Source organism: Oncorhynchus tshawytscha, linkage group LG28, assembly GCF_018296145.1.
Source record: "Oncorhynchus tshawytscha isolate Ot180627B linkage group LG28, Otsh_v2.0, whole genome shotgun sequence".
NCBI classification, from domain to species: Eukaryota; Metazoa; Chordata; class Actinopteri; order Salmoniformes; family Salmonidae; genus Oncorhynchus; species Oncorhynchus tshawytscha.
In genome coordinates, this window is record NC_056456.1 from 2,988,684 (window position 1) to 3,010,642 (window position 21,959).

General features: G+C 43.9%; 2 protein-coding genes across 8 annotated transcripts in view; one reads left to right on the forward strand and one right to left on the reverse strand.

The window, feature by feature from the left end:
• LOC112226512 (sodium/potassium-transporting ATPase subunit beta-1-interacting protein 3-like) overlaps positions 1 to 15,793 on the forward strand; it is a 171,698-nt gene extending 155,905 nt beyond the window's left edge. For 2 of the 5 annotated variants that reach the window (XM_024390865.2, XM_024390866.2), the window contains 2 exons: positions 8,686 to 8,770; positions 11,247 to 11,837. In XM_024390865.2, the coding sequence (XP_024246633.2) occupies positions 8,686 to 8,770; positions 11,247 to 11,256 (95 nt within the window). In that variant the 3' untranslated portion in view covers positions 11,257 to 11,837. Of the gene's footprint in view, positions 1 to 8,685; positions 8,775 to 11,246; positions 11,838 to 14,299 lie in introns of those variants that run through there. The other 3 variants (XR_006080181.1, XM_024390867.2, XM_042307919.1) reach the window with 3 other exon arrangements.
• On the reverse strand, positions 12,026 to 21,241 carry LOC112226513 (baculoviral IAP repeat-containing protein 7). 3 transcript variants are annotated; one of them, XM_042307918.1, is made up of 8 exons: positions 20,307 to 21,235; positions 19,436 to 19,535; positions 19,245 to 19,323; positions 19,037 to 19,082; positions 17,823 to 18,038; positions 17,025 to 17,090; positions 16,712 to 16,942; positions 12,026 to 12,069 (listed from the first exon to the last, which is right to left on the reverse strand). In XM_042307918.1, the coding sequence occupies exons 1-7, from the start codon at positions 20,953 to 20,955 to the stop codon at positions 16,740 to 16,742; spliced, it is 1,359 nt and encodes a 452-aa protein (XP_042163852.1). In that variant the 5' UTR covers positions 20,956 to 21,235; the 3' UTR covers positions 12,026 to 12,069; positions 16,712 to 16,739. The 3 variants fall into 3 exon arrangements, with proteins under 3 accessions (XP_042163852.1, XP_024246637.1, XP_024246636.1); XM_024390869.2 differs by lacking the exon at positions 12,026 to 12,069 and adding an exon at positions 15,649 to 16,625 and having other exon boundaries at positions 16,712 to 16,939; positions 20,307 to 21,241; XM_024390868.2 differs by lacking the exon at positions 12,026 to 12,069 and adding an exon at positions 15,649 to 16,625 and having other exon boundaries at positions 20,307 to 21,229.
• Between the last annotated feature and the right edge of the window lie 718 nt (positions 21,242 to 21,959).

A 21,959-nucleotide genomic window follows, 5' to 3' on the forward strand; every position in this document is an offset into this window, starting at 1 on the left:
TCCATCTCTCCTTCCTGTTCTTCTTTCTGGCTCCCCATCCATCTCTGCTTCCCTGTTGTTTTATCTTCTTTCTGGCTCCCCATCCATCTCTCCTTCCCTGTTGTTTTATTTTCTTTCTGGCTCCCCATCCATCTCTCTCCTTCCCTGTTGTTTTATTTTCTTTCTGGCTCCCAACCATCTCTCCTTCCCTGTTGTTTTATCTTCTTTCTGGCTCCCCATCCATCTCGCTCCTTCCCTGTTGTTTTATTTTCTTTCTGGCTCCCCATCCATCTCTCCTTCCCTGGTCTTCTTTCTGGCTCCCATCCATCTCTCTCCTTCCCTGTTGTTTTATTTTCTTTCTAGCTCCCCATCCATCTCTCCTTGCCTGTTCTTCTTTCTGGCTCCCCATCCATCTCTCCTTCCCTGTTGTTTTATCTTCTTTCTGGCTCCCCATCCATCTCTCTCCTTCCCTGTTGTTTTATCTTCTTTCTGGCTCCCCATCCATCTCTCTCCTTCCCTGTTGTTTTATCCTCTTTCTGGCTCCCCATCCATCTCTCCTTCCCTGTTGTTTTATCTTCTTTCTGGCTCCCCATCCATCTCTACTTCCCTGTTGTTTTATCTTCTTTCTGGCTCCCCATCCATCTCTCCTTCCCTGTTGTTTTATCTTCTTTCTGGCTCCCCATCCATCTCTACTTCCCTGTTGTTTTATCTTCTTTCTGGCTCCCCATCCATCTCTCCTTCCCTGTTGTTTTATCTTCTTTCTGGCTCCCCATCCATCTCTACTTCCCTGTTGTTTTATCTTCTTTCTGGCTCCCCATCCATCTCTCCTTCCCTGTTGTTTTATCTTCTTTCTGGCTCCCCATCCATCTCTCCTTCCCTGTTGTTTTATCTTCTTTCTGGCTCCCCATCCATCTCTACTTCCCTGTTGTTTTATCCTCTTTCTGGCTCCCCATCCATCTCTCCTTCCCTGTTGTTTTATCTTCTTTCTGGCTCCCCATCCATCTCTACTTCCCTGTTGTTTTATCTTCTTTCTGGCTCCCCATCCATCTCTACTTCCCTGTTGTTTTATCTTCTTTTTGGCTCCCCATCCATCTCTCTCCTTCCCTGTTGTTTTATCTTCTTTCTGGCTCCCCATCCATCTCTCCTTCCCTGTTGTTTTATCTTCTTTCTGGCTCCCCATCCATCTCTCCTTCCCTGTTCTTCTTTCTGGCTCCCCATCCATCTCTCATCCCCTGTTGTTTTATCTTCTTTCTGGCTCCCCATCCATCCCTCTCCTTCCCTGTTGTTTTATCTTCTTTCTGGCTCCCCATCCATCTCTCCTTCCCTGTTCTTCTTTCTGGCTCCCCATCCATCTCTGCTTCCCTGTTGTTTTATCTTCTTTCTGGCTCCCCATCCATCTCTCCTTCACTGTTGTTTTATCTTCTTTCTGGCTCCCCATCCATCTCTCCTTCCCTGTTGTTTTATTTTCTTTCTGGCTCCCCATCCATCTCTCCTTCCCTGTTGTTTTATCTTCTTTCTGGCTCCCCATCCATCTCTCTCCTTCCCTGTTTTTTTAAATCTTCTTTCTGGCTCCCCATCCATCTCTCCTTCCCTGTTCTTCTTTCTGGCTCCCCATCCATCTCTCCTTCCCTGTTGTTTTATTTTCTTTCTGGCTCCCCATCCATCTCTCCTTCCCTGTTGTTTTATCTTCTTTCTGGCTCCCCATCTATCTCTCCTTCCCTCTTTTTTCTTTTTCCACGCTGTCAGTCTGCCTCCAACCCCTTAACCCCCCACCCTCTCTATCAGAATGTTATTGTGACAGATAGGTGTTCTTTGTCTCTGTTAGTTAACCTCTCTGGGATATCTGGGACACTAGCGTCCCACCTGGCCAAATGCCAGGGAACATGCAGAGTGCCAAATTCAAATAAATTACTATAAAAATCAAACTTTCATTAAATCACACATGCAAGATAGCAAATTAAAGCTACACTTGTTGTGAATCCAGCCAACGTGTCAGATTTCAAAAATGCTTTTTGGCAAAAGCAAAAGATGCTGTTATCTGAGGACAGCACCTCAGTAAACAAAGAGAGAGAAGCATATTTCAACCCTGCAGGCGCAACACAAAACGCAGAAATAAAAATACAATTCATGCCTTACCTTTGACAAGCTTCTTTTGTTGGCACTCCAATATATCCCATAATCATCACAAATGGTCATTTTGTTCGATTAATTCCGTCGATATATATCCAAAATGTCCATTTATTTGTTGCGTGTGATCCAGAAAAACACCGGTTCCAACCTGCGCAATGTGACTACAAAATATCTCAAAAGTTACCTGTAAACTTTGCCAAAACATTTCAAACTACTTTTGTAATACAACTTTAGGTATTTTTTAACGTAAATAATCGATAAATTGAAGACGGGATGATCTGTGTTCAATACAGGAGGAAAACAAACTGAAGCTAGCTTTCTGGTCACGCGCCTCTATCTAACAGTACACTTCAAGTTACCCTCGTTCTGGGTGGCCGTACTTCTTCATTACACAAAGGAAAAACCTCAACTAATTTCTAAAGACTGTTTGACATCCAGTGGAAGTGGTAGGAACTGCTAGACGGTCCCTTAGAAATCTGGATTCCCAATGAAAAACAATTGAAAAGAGAGTGACCTCAAAAAAAAAGAATTCTGAATGATTTGTCCTCTGTAACGGCGTTTGTCTGTTGAAGTAGAGTCGGACCAAAATGCAGCGTGGTGGTTACTCATGTTCTTAAATGAAAAAATAGCGATACATGAAATAACTAAATAAATACAAAAACAACAAACGAAACGTGAAAACCTAATTACAGCCTATCTGGTGAACACTACACAGAGACAGGAACAATCACCCACAAAATACACAGTGAAACCCAGGCTACCTAAATATGGTTCCCAATCAGAGACCACGAGAATCACCTGACTCTGATTGAGAACCGCCTCAGGCAGACACACCCCTAATCAGCCACAATCCCAATGCCTACAAAAACCCCAATACGACAACACAATAAACCCATGTCACACCCTGGCCTGAACAAATAATTAAAGAAAACACAAAATACTAAGACCAAGGCGTGACATCCTTGGGGTTTCGCCTGCTAAATAAGTTCTGTTATACTCACAGACATGATTCAAACAGTTTTAGAAACGTCAGAGTGTTTTCCATCCAAATCAAATAATATGCATATCTTATCTTCTGGGGATGAGTAGCAGGCAGTTGAATTTGGGCATGCATTTCATCCTGATGTGTAAATACTTCCCCCTGTCACCAAGAAGTTAAGCATAGCCCCTGTGACATTAAACATTTCGCCTCTAGTGACACTGTAATTTCCTTATATTGCTCTGCATAGGTATTTACTCCACATTAACACATTGACCCACATACCTGTCATATCTGGCATGCTTTCATGTCAAGGTGGTTCAGTCAACACTGCTTGCATGATGAGTAACTTTGCTTGGGACCTGAAGACTTGTGTTTTCTCCCAGAGCTAATCTTTGGCTTTAGCTCAGTGGAATAACATCTGAGTGGTTTGGACGACGCAGGTCTAATACCTAGTCTTTATCGTTGGGATAAGTTAATTTCTCAGTACTGCACTGCACACCACACTAAATTTGGAGAAGGTGAGCACCTTTACTTGATTTAAAGATATACTCCACTGGGAGAAATTGCCTCTCTAATACGATAAAAACGTACATTTCCTGGCCACTACTCCACACTGGCACATAGGTGAAACGGCTTTCTTCCGCTGAAGGAGAGGAGGACCAAAATGCCGCGTGGTTAGTGTTCAACATCTTTAATATAGACGAAAAACAAGAACACTACAAAATACAAAACAATAAATGTGAAAACCGAAACAGTCCTATCTGGTGCAATGACACAAAGACAGAAGACAACCATCCACAAAGTACCCACAGAATATGGCTGCCTAAATATGGTTCCCAATCAGAGACAACGATAGACAGCTGCCTCTAATTGAGAACCAATCTAGGCAACCATAGACATACAAACTACCTAGAAAGGGACCAGCCCCATAAACATACAAAAACCCCTAGACCAGTCAAAACACATAAATCCCCCATGTCACACCCTGACCTAACCAAAATAATAAAGAAAACAAAGATAACTAAGGCCAGGGCGTGACAATAGGTTAGTACATGTACCACTGGAACAGCACAAAATCAGCTGTAGTTTTGCCATATTCAGTTTGGTACATTAATACATTACAATTATATCACAAACCATGTCTCGCACAGTGTGATTTTCCCAGTCACTATTTCTTTCAATCTTCCCCACCTTTTTATCTCTATTAGGGCACAAGGCGAGGCCCAAATGCAGACACAGGCATATGGTTGAGCATCGATATTTATTATACCAATATGGGTAGGCAAAAGGGAGGTCGGGGACAGGCGATAGTTCATAGACCAGTACCAGGCAATAGGCAGGCTCGAGGTCAGGACAGGCAGGGGTTCAGTGAACAGGTCCAAGTCCAAACAGTACAAGGGGATAGGCAGGTTCGAGGTCAGAACAGGCAGAGTGGTCAGGCAGGGGGATTTGGCATCAGGACAGGCAAGGGTCAAAACCAGGAGGGCTAGGAAAAAACAGAGACTGGGAAAGATAGGAGCTAAGAGAAATGCTGGTTGACTTTGCAAAACAAGACGAACTGGCACAGAGAGACAGGAGACACAGGGATAAATACACCGGGGACTAATGGGGAAAACAGGAGACACCTGGAGGTGGGTGGAGACAATCACAAAGACAGGCGTGTCAATCTCTCTCTCTCCCTTTTCTCTCTCTCGCTCTGTCTTACTGTTCTGCTATGTGGGAGGTCAGGGGTGGAGAAAATTATATCCATCATTATCTGTGTCTTTATATATTAAATTATATCCATTATTATCTCCTAACAATATTTTACCTTGCACCTCTAATCAAGGCAGAGAAAATCACTGGTACAGACAAGTCCAGGCCAGCCGTGTGTGTGTGTGTGTTTAACCTTTGTTCGTGTCACTCACCTTACTGGAGCTGCCACTTCCTGATAACTCAGCCTATATATCACCGGCTGAGAGGAAACTGAGAATCCCAAGGAGCCGGAATGGAGCCAGAAGAGAGGGACATGTTAGCTTGTCACTCCTCTTTATTGTTATCTGCAGATAAGTTGACCTATCAGGAACTCTAGTCCCTACAATTTACCTCAAATATTCTGTTTGTCTGTTTGAATCTCTCATAAAACAACTGTTCCAAGTGGAGCAGTTTCCTGACCACTACTCAGTGTATGTTTTTATCGAAGTGGAACCACTTCTGTCACGATTAGTTATCTTCAAGAACCACCACCAAATTACTGTCCTGTTGAAACGAGCCAGTTTCACCACATCCTGTCCTCTATGGTGTTTACTGGGCTCTCAGATCCAATGAGCCAGTTTCACTGCATCCTGTCCTCTATGGTGTTTACTGGGCTCTCAGATCCATTGAGCCAATTTCACTGCATCCTGTCCTCTGGTGTTTACTGGGCTCTCAGATCCATTGAGCCAGTTTCACCGCATCCTGTCCTCTGTGATATTTACTGGGCTCTCAGATCCATTGAGCCAGTTTCACCGCATCCTGTCCTCTATGGTGTTTACTGGGCTCTCAGATCCATTGAGCCAGTTTCACCGTATCCTGTCCTCTATGATATTTACTGGGCTCTCAGATCCATTGAGCCAGTTTCACTACATCCTGTCCTCTATAGCGTTTCCTGGGCTCTCAGATCCATTGAGCCAGTTTCACTACATCCTGTCCTCTATGTAGTTTACTGGGCTCTCAGATGCACTGAGCCAGTTTCACTACATCCTGTCCTCTATGGCGTTTCCTGGGCTCTCAGATCCATTGAGCCAGTTTCACTGCATCCTGTCCTCTATGGTGTTTACTGGGCTCTCAGATCCATTGAGCCAGTTTCACCGAATCCTGTCCTCTATGGTGTTTACTGGGCTCTCAGATCCTTTGAGCCAGTTTCACTGTATCCTGTCCTCTATGGTGTTTACTGGGCTCTCAGATCCATTGAGCCAGTTTCACTGCATCCTGTTCTGTCTTGTGTGTACTGGGCTCTCAGATCCATTGAGCCAGTTTCACCACATCATATCCTCTGTGGTGTTTACTGGGCTCTCAGATCCATTGAGCCAGTTTCACCGTATCCTGTCCTCTATGATATTTACTGGGCTCTCAGATCCGTTGAGCCAGTTTCACTGCATCCTGTTCTCTGTGGTGTTTTCTGGGCTCTCAGATCCATTGAGCCAGTGTTTACTGGGCTCCAGATCCATTGAGCCAGTTACCACATCCTGTCCTCTGTGGTGTTTACTGGGATCTCAGATCCATTGAGCCAGTTTCACCACATCCTGTCCTCTGTGGTGTTTACTGGGCTCTCAGATCCATTGAGCCAGTTTCACCACATCCTGTCCTCTGTGGTGTTTACTGGGATCTCAGATCCATTGAGCCAGTTTCACTGCATCCTGTCCTCTATGGTGTTTACTGGGCTCTCAGATCCATTGAGCCAGTTTCACTGCATCCTGTCCTCTATGGTGTTTACTGGGCTCTCAGATCCATTGAGCCAGTTTCACTGCATCCTGTCCTCTTTGGTGTTTACTGGGCTCTCAGATCCATTGAGCCAGTTTCACCGTATCCTGTCCTCTATGATATTTACTGGGCTCTCAGATCCGTTGAGCCAGTTTCACTGCATCCTGTTCTCTGTGGTGTTTTCTGGGCTCTCAGATCCATTGAGCCAGTTTCACCACATCCTGTCCTCTGTGGTGTTTACTGGGATCTCAGATCCATTGAGCCAGTTTCACTGCATCCTGTCCTCTTTGGTGTTTACTGGGCTCTCAGATCCATTGAGCCAGTTTCACTGCATCCTGTCCTCTATGTAGTTTACTGGGCTCTCAGATCCATTGAGCCAGTTTCACTGCATCCTGTCCTCTGTGGTGTTTTCTGGGCTCTCAGATCCATTGAGCCAGTTTCACCGCATCCTGTCCTCTATGGTGGTTACTGGGCTCTCAGATCCATTGAGCCAGTTTCACCGTATCCTGTCCTCTATGGTGTTTACTGGGCTCTCAGATCCATTGAGCCAGTTTCACTGCATCCTGTACTCTCTTGTGTGTACTGGGCTCTCTGATCCATTGAGCCAGTTTCACCACATCCTGTCCTCTGTGGTGTTTACTGGGCTCTCAGATCCATTGAGCCAATTTCACCGCATCCTGTCCTCTATGGTGTTTACTGGGCTCTCAGATCCATTGAGCCAATTTCACCGCATCCTGTCCTCTATGGTGTTTACTGGGCTCTCAGATCCATTGAGCCAGTTTCACTGCATCCTGTTCTCTCTTGTGTGTACTGGGCTCTCAGATCCATTGAGCCAGTTTCACCGCATCCTGTCCTCTATGTAGTTTACTGGGCTCTCAGATCCATTGAGCCAGTTTCACTGCATCCTGTTCTCTCTTGTGTGTACTGGGCTCTCAGATCCATTGAGCCAGTTTCACTGCATCCTGTCCTCTATGTAGTTTACTGGGCTCTCAGATCCATTGAGCCAGTTTCACTGCATCCTGTCCTCTATGGTGTTTACTGGGCTCTCAGATCCATTGAGCCAGTTTCACTGCATCCTGTTCTCTCTTGTGTGTACTGGGCTCTCAGATCCATTGAGCCAGTTTCACTGCATCCTGTCCTCTATGTAGTTTACTGGGCTCTCAGATCCATTGAGCCAGTTTCACGGCATCATGTCCTCTGTGGGGTTTACTGGGCTCTCAGATCCATTGAGCCAGTTTCACCACATCCTGTCCTCTGTGGTGTTTACTGGGCTCTCAGATCCATTGAGCCAGTTTCACCACATCCTGTCCTCTGTGTTGTTTACTGGGCTCTCAGATCCATTGAGCCAGTTTCACTGCATCCTGTTCTCTCTTGTGTGTACTGGGCTCTCAGATCCATTGAGCCAGTTTCACTGCATCCTGTCCTCTGTGGGGTTTACTGGGCTCTCAGATCCATTGAGCCAGTTTCACCACATCCTGTCCTCTGTGGTGTTTACTGGGCTCTCAGATCCATTGTGCCAGTTTCACTGCATCCTGTCCTCTTTGGTGTTTACTGGGCTCTCAGATCCATTGAGATAATACATGCACATGCTGTTTTCACACACTCCTTTAACCTAATCTCATTGGCTCTGTGTTAGTGAAAAGTCGAAAAGTCCTTTCCTTCTCTTTTCCCCTATCTCTCTCTCTCCCTCTCTCTGACTGTTTTCAGCACTCTGTACTTCTCTTTTTCGGAGTAAATAAACAGAGAGTTAGTTTGTCGGTCTGTCACTTAGTGAAGGTCACCCTCTGTTTTTCAGCGATAAAGAGCTTATTTTGACAGCTCTCGCCTCGTACCCTGGGCTCACAGAAGTGTGCCTCTACCTCAGATAGTCAATAGAAATATGGAAAGTTTGTTTTTGGATGTATTTTTTGGTACCCCCTTGGAATGTCAACACTTGTCTTTGAGCCCTCATGCTGTAGGTCTAACTCTGTGTTTTGTAGCATTGGGCTCTTTTCTCTCTACTTTAATTTGCCATAATCACTATTGTTTTCTTCCATTTTGTCAATCCATATCTGTCATGTAATGTTGTTTTACTATGGTTTCTTTCTGCCTATCAACGTCTGTCATCTTCTGATCACATTTGTCATTTTACCATTTGATCCTTTTGTTTTCAGTTGATTTTGTTGGTGGATTTGACCCCTTCCCTCTCTACCATGTCAATGAGAAACCATCCCATCTCCTCTTAAAGCCCATGTACCTGTAAGTAGGGTGTGTGTGTGTGGGGGGGGTATTTGTTCTTGTCTGTGAGTTTTTTATGTTTGTGTATGTGTCAGTTAGTTTTCATTATATGAACACTGTATCGTGTCTTCCAAAGGGCGTCTAGGCAGTACATAGTGTTATGTATTCTAATAGCTCTTCTCATGTTTCTCTGAGCTAGGACCTTTACCATTGTGCTGAGAACTCTCTCTTGCATGACTTTGTTTCTCTGCAGCGAGTCTTTGAGATTAATTAAGATGTAAATTCTTATTCTTTGTTAACACTGTGTTAATTGGAATAAGCCCTTAATTACTACACTCTGATCGGCTTTTCAGTTTTTACCTAACAAGCACGCAATTAAAAATGACAGCAGATCATTGGTTCCATGGTGTGATGTCATAGGGGTCGGGGCATTTTATATGGTCCCAGAGAAAACAGGACAGAGCTTTGGACATGTTCCTACTGTAAATAGTACACTACCTTTGGCCAGTGATAAAGGTATGTGGCTCTGGGAATAGGTAATAGGGTGTCATTTGGGACATGTTGGTAGGTGTTAATACTTTTTCCTCACCAACACGTCTGCTACTGTATGCCAAGTTAGGCTCCCTGTCTGTGGGTGAATATGAGAAATAGGCTAGTGTATGCCAAGTTAGGCTCCCTGTCTGTGGGTGAATATGAGAAATAGGCTAGTGTATGCCCAGTTAGGCTCCCTGTCTGTGGGTGAATATGAGAAATAGGCTAGTGTATGCCCAGTTAGGCTCCCTGTCTGGGTGGGTGAATATGAGAAATAGGCTAGTGTATGCCCAGTTAGGCTCCCTGTCTGTGGGTGAATATGAGAAATAGGCTAGTGTATGCCCAGTTAGGCTTCCTGTCTGGGTGGGTGAATATGAGAAATAGGCTAGTGTATAGCCAGTTAGGCTCCCTGTCTGGGTGGGTGAATATGAGAAATAGGCTAGTGTGGGGGAGTCTAGAGTTAGGCTCCCTTTCTGGGTGGGTGAATATGAGAAATAGGCTAGTGTGGGGGAGTCTATAGTTAGGCTCCCTTTCTGGGTGGGTGAATATGAGAAATAGGCTAGTGTGGGGGAGTCTATAGTTAGGCTCCCTTTCTGGGTGGGTGAATATGAGAAATAGGCTAGTGTGGGGGAGCCTAGAGTTAGGCTCCCTTTCTGGGTGGGTTAATATGTGAAATAGGCTAGTGTGGGGGAATCTAGAGTTAGGCTCCCTTTCTGGGTGGGTGAATATGAGAAATAGGCTAGTGTGTGGGAGACTTGAGTTAGGTTTCCGGGCTGATCCAGTTAACCATGCACTTCAATACCTCAACACATCAGCCCAGTGTGTTTTCATTAAAGATTAGCCCATATCAAATCAATAAATATTTGAATTGTACAGGTTTTGTTATTGGGATGAAGTACATAACAACCGTATCATGGTAGACTATTCTTCTGTGACTCGTATCAACGTTCTTTCTGGTTCTGCTAGCTCTGTGTGGGAGAATGAATAAGCCTGACTGAAGTAAACAACACTATTAAACCTGCTATATCTTGTCTGAAGGCTTAGGGGAATATGTAGGTTTGTCATGTCATTGTGTGTGTGTGCGTGTGTGTGTTTGTGCATATAGACATGCAGGTAACTGCCAAATAAAGGAAACACAAACATATTGTTTTAAAAGGGCCACCACAAGCTGCCAGACGACCTTCAACGCACCTTGGCATAGATTCTACAAGTGTCTGGAACTCTGTTGGAGGGATGCCACACCAGTCTTCCATGAGAAATTCCATCATTTGGTGTTGTGTTGATGGTGGTGGAAAACACTGCCTTAGGCACCACTCCAGAATCTCCCACAGGTGTTCAAAATTGGGTTGAGTTCTGGCGGCTGCGACGGCCATATCATGAAACATCAGCAAGTTCAGCAGTCTTCATCACTGAAAGCTCCTGCTAAACCTGCCCCAACAATCACCACTCTTTCAAAGTCACTGAGATCTCTTCTTCTAGCCATGGTAGCCTAAATAATGGGCAACTGGGCATTTTATACGACCCTAAGCACGCTGAGATGTTAATTCCACACCTGTGTGCAAGCACCTGCTTTCAACATACTTTGTGTACCTCATTTACTCAAGTGTTTCCTTTATTTTGGCAGTTACCTGTAGAAATACCATGGATTGGAGGTTCTCTGCCTTATAACCACCATCACAGCTTCCATTGGAATGATCTATTCAATTATGCAGGAAACTTAATAACAATTTGGGCAGTGGCGTCAGTCCTTTAATTTCCCTTAGCCCAAATGGAAGTATTATTAGCCTGCAGGACATCTCTCCTGATAGCTTCATCATCTCTGTTGCAAATGAGACAGAAGGAATGTTTTCCCCTCCTCCAGCACGAGGGATATAAAGCCTAGATAATAAATGTACTGGAAATCCTGTGTAGTCATGTGCATGTGTTCCTCACCCACTCACTGTCTTCTGTGTTCTATCACCTCCAGGTCTACGTAAATAGGGCAGAAGGCAACATTGCAGGTTCCGATGGAAACAAAGTGGCTGCTCTGACTGACACAACAACCGTCCGAGAATTCACTGGGGCAGGCCAGACATTCCTCTGGTTCTCTACATCTCTTCAGTCCTTCAAACATGTAAATTACTGGTGCTCTGCTTAATGATGACTGTACTTCCCAGTTCTGTTGTTAGTGGGAGGGAAGGAGAGGATAGGGTTGGGGGATGGGGAGGGGGTAATTACAGTGTAACATGGACCTGATCTCTTACTGTGTACTCAAATATACATTATTTATCTAGAACTACAAACGGCATCCGACAACAGAGACGCACAGTACCTGCTGACAATGGCTGTATTTCTGTCCATAGTTCCATCAGAACTAGTGATCTATCTATAGATCGTAGCTATATATACAGTACCAGTCAAAAGTTTGGACACACCTACTCATTCAAGGGGTTTTCTTTATTACTATTTTCTACATTGCAGCATAAAAGTGAAACCATCGACGCTTTGAAATAACACATATGGAATCAATTAGTAGCCACCCTTTGCCTTGATGACAGCTTTGCACACTCTCACATTCTCTCAACCAGCTTCACCTGGAATGCTTTTCTAACAGTCTTGAACGAGTTCCCACATGCTGAGCACTTGTTGGCTGCTTTTCCTTCACTCTGCAGTCCAACTCATGCCAAACCATCTTAATTGGGTTGAGGTCAGGTGATTGTGGTGGCCAAGGCATCTGATGCAGCACTCCATCACTCTGCTTCTTGGTAAAATAGCCCTTACATAGCCTGGAGGTGTGTTGGGTCATTGTCCTGTTGAAAAACAAATGATAGTCCCAATAAGCTTAAACCAGATGGGATGGCGTATTGCTGCAGAATGCTGTGGTAGCCATGCTGGTAAAAAGAGTGCCTTGAATTATAAATGAATCACTGACAGTGTCACCAGCAAAGCACCCCCACACCTCCTCCTCCATGCTTCACGGTGGGAACCACACATGTGGAGATATTCCATTCACCTACTCTGCATCTCACAAAGACACAGCGGTTGGAACCAAAAATCTCTAATTTGATCTCATCAGACCACCGGTCTAATGTTGATTACTCGTGATTCTTGGCCCAAGCAAGTCTCTTCTTATTATTGGTGTCTTTTAGTAGTGGTTTATTTGTAGCAATTCTACCATGAATGCCTGATTCACCCAGTCTCCTATGAACAGTTGATGTTGAGAAGTGTCTGTTACTTGAACTCTGTGAAGCATTTATTTGGGCTGCAATTTCTGAGGCAGTTAACTCTAATGAACTTATCCTCTGCAGTAGAGGTAACTCTGGGTCTTCCTTTCCTGTGGCGGTCCTCATGAGAGCCAGTTTTAACATATTGCTCGATGGTTTTTGCGACTGCACTTGAAGAATCTTTAAAAGTTATTGAATTTTTCCAGATTGACTGACCTTGATGTCTTAAAGTAATGATGGACTGTCATTTCTCTTTGCTTATTTGAGCTGTTCTTGCCATAATATGGACTTGGTCTTTTACCAAATAGGGCTATCTTCTGTATACCACCCCTACCTTGTCACAACACAACTGATTGGCTCAAATGCATTAAGAAGGAAAGAAATTCCACAAATTAACTTTTAAAAAGGCTCACCTGTTAATTGAAATGCATTCCAGGTGACTAGCTCATGAAGCTGGTTGAGAGAATGCCAAGAGAGTGCAAAGCTGTCATCAAGGCAAAGGGTGGCTACTTTGAAGAATCTCAAATATAAAGTATATTTTGATTTGTTTAACACTTTTTTTGCTTACTACATGATTCCATATGTGTTATTCCATAGTTTTTATGTCTTCACTATTATTCTACAATGTAGAAAACTGTACAAATAAAGGAAACCCTGGAATCAGTAGGTGTGTCCAAATTGTTGACTGGTACTGTATATATGTATATACACACACATATAAACTTGTGTGAACCTGACAGTTCATCCTTCCTCCTGTTCTCTGGTCTGAAAGGCCTCTCTGTCTGTGGCTTTGTGGTTTGGAGTGTTATTATGGCTTGGTCACAGATCCTCTTAGGCTGAATTACAGTTGAGCCCGTGGAATGGAATGAACTATTGTGTTCTGCTGTTTACTTGAGGCCAGGATCTGTGCACATAAATACACAGGAAAAGCAGTAAGAGGTAGGGAGGGAAGGGGGGAAGGAGTGGGAGACGGGGAGGGAGGTAGGGAAACAAAGCAACCAAACCTACAGGGGCTTCAGTCAAAAATAGAACCAGAGAAAAAAGATGGAAAAAGACTGAGTCAGGGTTTTGAAATGCAAACTAAACAACAACAACCTCATAACAGAGATAGCTTAAGGTATTACAGTAACAGGCAATAATGTTTGAGTCTTTGTTCATCTAGTCTTACTCACAGTGATGTGACTGGTTAGGATATACAGTGTTTCAGTAGACTTAATCTGTAAACTGTAGATTGGGATGGAATGAAAGGAAAATGGTTTATCTGTCACCTTGTTTTACAGTTAATGGTGTGGAGCTTTGAGGTTTGTGTCAGGATTTAGATGTGTCTTAAAGCCCCTGTCCAAAAACCCAACTGCCTCCAACTACTGTGAGGGTTTGAGTGTTTGACAGTTGATCATAAGTCATACACTGTGGCTCACTGTATTTTCTATCCAGAATAGTATGCGATATGAGAGGTAGTTTGTCTACATTTCCCCTCCATACAAAGGTATTGAATGGAGTGTAAACGGTTTTAAGTAGCACAAATATAGCAAAGCAAGAGAGCAGAGCCATACTGTACACCACCTGTTTTCTCTATCATTCCATCTATAGATCGATGATTCAACTGTGATACATTTTAGTCCTTTTTTTCATAGCATGTTTGAATGGGTTTTGTATGATAACTGTGGATATTCTGTATTATACGGTAATAATCTATTGTATGTTTGGGTCTCTGTGGGTTTGGGGAGCAGTTATCCCACAATTCATAGACATAAACTATTTTGTCCAAACTTTAAGATGGGGGCTAGTTCCTGAGTATTTGGACTTTGTGTTACAGAATGTGTAACTGCCTGGGTCTTTGGATGTGTCCCTTTATGAGTATAATGGAGTTGCCACTAGACACTAATCTAAGGTGAGTTTTGGGTTTCATCCCTCATTAAGATTTGAGAAGGGGTGACTGATCATAGATCAGTGCCTAAGAGCACCTCATCTCCCTGGACTGTCCACTTTCTACCTTAATCTTCCTGTGTACCACTACTGCCCCCTGCTGTTGAATGTAGTCATGTACACATTCTACTGAATATGTTTCTGTTCTGGACTTCAACAAAGCCCTCTGCTTTGTCATTTAGGGTTTCATGGCATACTGTTTATTGATAAGATATAATACACCGTTTGGGTTATTGGCCTACTGGACCCCATAGAAAGGTCCAGTGTACTACCCTGCATGTATGTATGAAGCCTATATCTCACTGTATACTTCTTTATCTCCATGCTTTCCACTCAATCTTATACCTGACGCCGTTCAGAAGAACAAATGTACTTCTTAGTTCCAACTGAAGCCTCTACATTCATTTCTATTTATTTGTATCATTTGTCTTGATGCAATCTGCTGTGGCATGAATGTGATGAATACCCTTGTTAAATCAAAGCTTGTTTTCTACTTAATCAAAAGAGCCTTGAACACAGCACATATGGAGATTGAAATTTGGATCGGTCTCATGTTTCCAGCACCTGATCAACACCTTATCCCCTTGTGGGCTTGATAGACAGGCTTCTGAGCTGATGATATGAAAATCACAGCTGTCTCTCAACTGGTATTGGCTTCATATGAATGCGTTTGCAGAACAGTGGTAGTGGCTTCAGTGATGGTGCAAAAATAATGATTGTAAACTATGGGCCTTGTTCCAAATGATATCCTGAAGTAGTGCACTATATAGGGAATAAGGTATAATTTGAGGTGTAAATGTAACATTTCAGGACAGTGCAATGTTACAGAAGATTCAGATATAGATGTATTGTTCAATAGACATCATTCTGTCATAGATAATGCCAGCTCTATGCATTACATTTCTATCTGTAATACTCTGTTGCACTCCAATGAATAAACCCCGAGCTTATCAATACCAAGCCATGGCTGCTTGTCAATACTTATGAACAAAGGACCAGATACACTTTATGAACTGTAGCCAGGATCATTACCAACAGCGAACACACACTGCACATTATGTCTTGATAAAAAAATATCTTTAGACACCGAAAATAATTAGATTTACAGGAACAGTTTTTTTCCTTTCAATGCAAAACAGCGTCTCCAACAGGGAATGGAAGAGCCTGACATTGGTTAGTTGGAGCCTATTGTGGTCATGTAATGGATACCACTGGAAAAAAAGTCCACTTTGTAGATAATTGTTTTTCTATTTGTATTTATTTTGTATCCTCTGTAGTCCTCTTCATGTGACTCAATTATGTAATCATATTTGTCCAGACCTGTGCTGTGTTCAATAGTGTAAATATCAGTTTGTTAATAAACAAATGTTGTACTTTTTCTCCCCAAGTTCGTGGTATCCAATTGGTAGCTACAGTCTTGTCCCATCGCTGCAACTCCCGTACGGACTCGGGAGAGGCAAAGGTCGAGAGCCATGCGTCCATCGAAACACGACCCTGCCATTCCGCATTGCTTCTCGACACACTGCTCGCCCAACCCGGAAGCTAGCCGCACCAATGTGTCGGAGGAAACGCCGTACAACCGGCAACTGTGTCAGCATGTATGCGCCCGGCCCACCACAGGAGTCGCTAGAGTGCGATGGGACAAGGACATCACGGCCGGCCAAACCCTCCCCTAACCCGGACGATGCTGGGCCAATTGTGCGCCACCTCATGGGTTTCAGGGTTGAACCCGGGTCTGTAGTAACGCCTCAAGCACTGCGATGCAGTGCCTAAGACCGCTGCGCCACTCGGGAGGCCAAATGATGTGTACTTTTAATAAACCGATTCTGGGTAATTTGTTTTAGGGATTATTTTTAGTATTTGTACAAACTTTGTACTAACTGTAATCTGATGTGCAGTTGGACTGATACTCTTGCTCTGCCAGTTGATCTCTGTAAACACCAATAATGATATTGGAAATGTGTTTACTGTATCAAAATAAATATATTCAACAACTTCTACTACAGCCAAAAAGAAGCCATTTTGATTTTGGAGGTTATTTTGAGCATGGCAAATCAACAGCTGAACAGTATTGAGGTTAGGAGAATGGGTCAGATCTGTCAGGCATCCAAAATCCAGGGGACATTTTCACAAAATTCTCACAGCACCTACAGAAAGATGAGCCTCCCCCGAGGGGTTGTAGAATCTCTCTTCATTTGTCAAAGGCAAACAAAAGCCTAAAAGTGAAACAAGGATATTGTGTGTTGGTGTATTAGGTATACTTTTGTCATACGAATATACACACATACACACTCCGACTCACACAAGGGTCTTGTACTTGAATGTGACTCTCAGGACATGAATGCTCGGACGCTGCCTCTGATGGTGGCTCTGCAGATGGGGCAGTGACGCAGGCTGGCAGCACAGTCGCTACACACCACCAGATGACCACAGGGGATGAAGACGATGGATACCAGCTTGTCCATACACACCTTACATGTCCGCTCCTCCTGCAGCTGACGCAGGAGCTCCTCAGGGGTGGAGTCTCCCACTGCTGAAATACAAACATGAATTTACAAGTGTGTGTGTGTGTGTGTGTTTGTGTGTGTGTGTGTGTGTGTAATATGACCTCTGACCTTTTTCTCTGATGGGTGTCTGTGTCCTGACCCCTCCTGCACTGGGACCCTGTCTCTCCACCGGCTCTGATGGGACAGAAGACACAAACAGTAAACAAGGGTGAGACACACGGTGACATGATCTATTTACATCGTTAACACGAGTCTCCATTTGTTGATTCTCAGTGTCAATCCAATCAGATGCACGAGAATATCAAAGGGATGTGTAAAAATATGAACGTGGTCAACATCAGAGTTGAAAATACCAACATGGGTCTCAAGCAGGCAATTTTTAGGACACCCCTTAGGGTAAAAGTTTTAGGCTGTTTATTAAAGCTATGGCCTTTACCCCTGCTCTGTGGGTCCCTGGACTCTACCCAGCCCATCTGCTGGTCCCTACCTCAAGACAAGTACTTCATCCACTACCAGGGTGTATATTAGCAGCACCTGCCTGGGTATAGCTCACAGGGGTTAGTAAGGGTCAATCTCTAGACATTTGCCCTATCTAAAAGAACCCATTGCCACCCTTATGGAAAAAAATACATGAACTTCACATGTGATCACGTGAAGTTTTTCAAGAACATGATTTAATGTGATCTTACGTGAAGTTGATGTGATAAAGTGACAACATGTAAAGCAACATGTGAAATGAATGAACATGAAACTACACATGTGATCACATGGGAAGTGTTCCAAAAACAAGTTTCCACATGTGAAATCATGCAGTTTTTCTGTAAGGGCCTTACAATGTGCATTGAGCATCAGGAAGCTCCAATCCATCATTCTTAATATAATCCTTATCATGATCACCATCCTTACCCTGGACTCTGCTCTGCAGCCCCCTGGTCCTGTCCTCCTCCTCAGCAGCCAGTACGTCAGTGACCAGGCCAGACACGGAGGTGTAGTGCTGGCCGGTCAGCAGGTACTTGGTCTGGACCAGACTCTCCAGCAGGCCAGCCTCAAAGCCCATCTGGAGTACGGTCTGGACCACAGGAGACAGCATGACTGAGGGTGTGCCCAGACCACCCACCACGTCTGGCAGAGGGCGGAGATGCCGGGAGAGGGATCAAAAGAAAGAGGGAAGAGAGGAATGGAGGGTGGGGGAGAGGAAAAAGAGGACAGGTGTTAGGTGGGAAGTGGGGAAAAATTATAATTAAATTATATATATGAGAGAGAGAGAGAGTGTCACTGAAAACCAATAGCACTGAAAAAAAGTATATCTAACCGAGGTAATCTCTCTCTCTGTGAGAAAACCAAAAGAGATATGTGTGATCAAGCAAAAGCAATGACCTTTTCCCACTCCTGTAAAAACAGATGTATAGCAGTGCAGATTCAGCAACCGTATGTGATGACAAGTGTGAGCATTCTATCATTTGATAAACAGCCCAGTAGAGAGAGCAGTACCCCAGGGTGTGTGACTCGATAGAGTAGGCAACCCAGGGCCCCACATCGCCTCTGACACACATTTATCCACAGGAAGAAATTCAGGTTTCATTTGTGCTCTAATAGCTAAATTGAAAAGCACCACTGAGGGATCCATCTGTTCCTCCGCCTGTTCTCTAAAACAGCTGAAACAAGCAGTATTTGTGATTATCCAGCTACATTCACATGATTAAGTTCCCACTTACGAAATACTACATCCTCTTAGTCTGCAGCCAAGGGAAAGCAGCGTATTCGTTTCCAAGGCTATCCATATTTATTGTGTTTGTTCAGCACAGGTTAACACATTGGGCGGATTACCCTGTAATTTCATTTGGGGGTGGTCAAGAGAATGAAGTGGATGTAATGTAAGTTTCAATGTGTTCATTTGTATTCTGGGGTGGCAGGGTAGCCTAGTGGTTAGAGCGTTGGACTAGTAACCAAAAGGTTGCAAGTTTGAATCCCCGAGCTGACAAGGTACAAATCTGTTGCTCTGTCCCTGAACAGGCAGTTAACCCACTGTTCCTAGGCCGTCATTGAAAATAAGAATTTGTTCTTAACTGACTTGCCTAGTAAAATAAAGGTAAAAATACAAATTTAATTCTGGGACTCACCATTTTCTGAAGTAATTTCTTGAGACACCGGTGTCTGTGATCCACCCTGGAAAACAAATCCACCTTCAGGATCTATTCTGTAGTGCCCTAACACACTGCAGCGACCACAACGGTTATGATGGTACATTATGAATATGCAAATTATGTTTGATTTTGGTATGACAATCAATGAGAGTGAAGGACAACACTGAGGTATAAAGGTACTTACCACAGTCTCTCTGTGGAAGTGGGTAGCCTGGATGTTGCTGACATAGTCACGTCCTCTCGTCTGGATCAGGAAGTCACATCTGAGGAAGGAAAGAAGTAGCCTATTGACCCAGCCGCACCGTGGACACAGAGTCAAAGGCATTACAGAATGCCTTTTTACAGGTAGTGTGTGTTGGTGCTGTTGTGTGTTACCGTGGGAACCACTTGGCATGCTCCTGCCAGGGGTCATCTCCAGGTTCCCAGTTCCTCAGCCCTCCGTCACAGTGAAAGCATTTTACGTTGTCACCGTGGCCTAGGAGTGTGAGGGACACAGACCAAGTATTATCACAGCACTGACATATCATAACCACTGACACAGAGTTTACCTGAATATTAGACACACACTAAAGGAACACATTTTCTCTCTCTCTCTCCCACACACACACACACAAACACATGTACACATACATACAAATACACTCATACACCCACACAAACAAACACACATATGCACACAGTACACACAGAGGGGAAATTGTATGTGTACACAAACCCAATGAAACAAATGTTCACAATGATACACACCCAAAACATTCCTGCTGGGAGAATGTGGTTTGTATTATTACATTTCCAAAACTGAATCCCAAACAAAGGAAAAGTAGTTTCTCTAACTCTCTCTCATAGTCGCTTTCATTTCTAAGCTTTAAATACCACAACAGTCTAAGCACTACAGCGATGGTATTTTCTCCTTTACGCAGTCCGAGTCCTGTCCAGCTTTTTCTGTCCACAAATACATGACTCAGCGTCACTATTGTCACATGAACTCACACACAAAGACTGTTAACTCGTAGTGACCACAGTTCCACTACCCTGCTATTTCTGAATATCAAATAGCAAATGCGTAATTGCCAAGGCGTGCTTAACTTTATCCAAAAGCAAAGCTTCAACAAACCTTAATGGGACTTTATAGAGAACAAAAAGCAAGAAGTAAGCTATTAAACGTACCCAACAGAATTCAGAAAAGTTCAGAAATTCAGAAACAATTCACAACACACTGTCACCATCAACAAAGACTATTGCGTACCTGTGTAGAAGAATCCTGCCCTCGCCAGAACATTGGGCTGGACCGCAGCACCCGTAGGCCAGTTGTGGAAGGTGGTGAGCCGGGATTCCTCTAACGCCATCTCAGGGTAGACAGCCTGCCCGGCCGTTCCCTGGTCGTCCACGGTCATCCTCTGGAGCTGGCTCAACAGTTGGCCGTCCACGGAGTCAGAAGGGGACCTGGAAACGACAAACAGCGGGATATTCCCAACGGCCCTACCCAGCACGAAACTACAGGCGGGGAAGTGCCTCTTGTGTTCGACGATCGGACTGTCCCCATGGACCCAGTACCGCAGGATCCCTCCGCAACAGAAGCACTGAACCTTATCTTCTGGCCCCAGAAAATAGAATCCCGCTCTGGCCAGGTTGCCCGCGGTGACTGGTGTGTCCCTCCGCCAGTTTTCAAAAGTTCGAAGCCGATCCTCCTCGCCTCGCATCTGGGGCTTCTCCAGAACATACAGCATCTCGCTCCTGTAACCCGTCATCCTGGGATTTGTGGTGTCTTCTTTCTCCTTCGGTCCTGTGCCAGTCATCCCCTTTCCGTTCCATAGTGGACTGTGGTAGCGCGGAGCGCACAGTGCTGGACATATATTCCCTGCAGCTGTATGAAGGGATTGCGCAGTAAGGCACATCGGGCAGCATTCCAGAACGCACTCAACAGAAAGCAGTCAGTCCCATGCGGTCAAACCTCGCAGCTGCAACCTGTACGCAGGGGTAGTATACGTGATGTAGTAAATGTAAATCTGGAACACTCCAATTAGTATGATATGTTACGTTTCGTATGGTATGTATTCATTTAGAGATGTCCATCCCACATTTCGTATGATATGTTTCGAATTACAATTCCTATGAAATGTTACACATTGCAATTCGTACCTTATGTTAGGTTTAAGGGTTAAGCTGGTAAACTCCGAGCGGTTGTTTTGGGGACCTTAAATTGTACCCAATCCATCAATTTCGGTCAGAAAATAGAAAGTGACACATCATTCGAAAGCGACTTCACTTTTCTTTTTGAAAATTAAACTCACATTTTACTGCTGAGGATGTCACAAGAATGTCCCCGCCACTGCCCCCCTCAACGCCCCCCCTACAGGCCATAAATCATGGGCTATGTTCATATATTCATACAGTATGCCATTTAGGTCAAGTCACCAAAAGTGGCAAAATGTTGTATGCATGAAAAGAGTTATAGCAGCGGGAAAATGTTTTGAGTAGATGGTGCTCAGTGCGGGTTCTGATTTTTTTTTAAATCCTAATGTGATGAGTAGTTTAAGCATAGGACATGATTAGGTAACAGTAGTCACTGCAGCTTAAAGTAAATTGAAATGAATTTGCTAAAATGATAAAGTTACTGTTGTCTATACAAAATCAATAAAAGACATTCATAATGCTTCACCAGAGATCATGATTAAGCCACAGAGGATCATTAGCTTCTTGTAAAGCTTCAAATCACAAGCATGTAGACCCCCCCCCCCCGTTTTTCTTTGTAAATACTTTCTTAACACTTGTTTTTCTTAAACTGCACTGTTGGTTAAGGGCTTGTAAAGTAAAGCATTTCACTGTAAGGTCTAGCTAGACCTGTTGTATTCAGCACATGTGACAAATACAATTTGATTGGATTTATTTTCAATTTGGG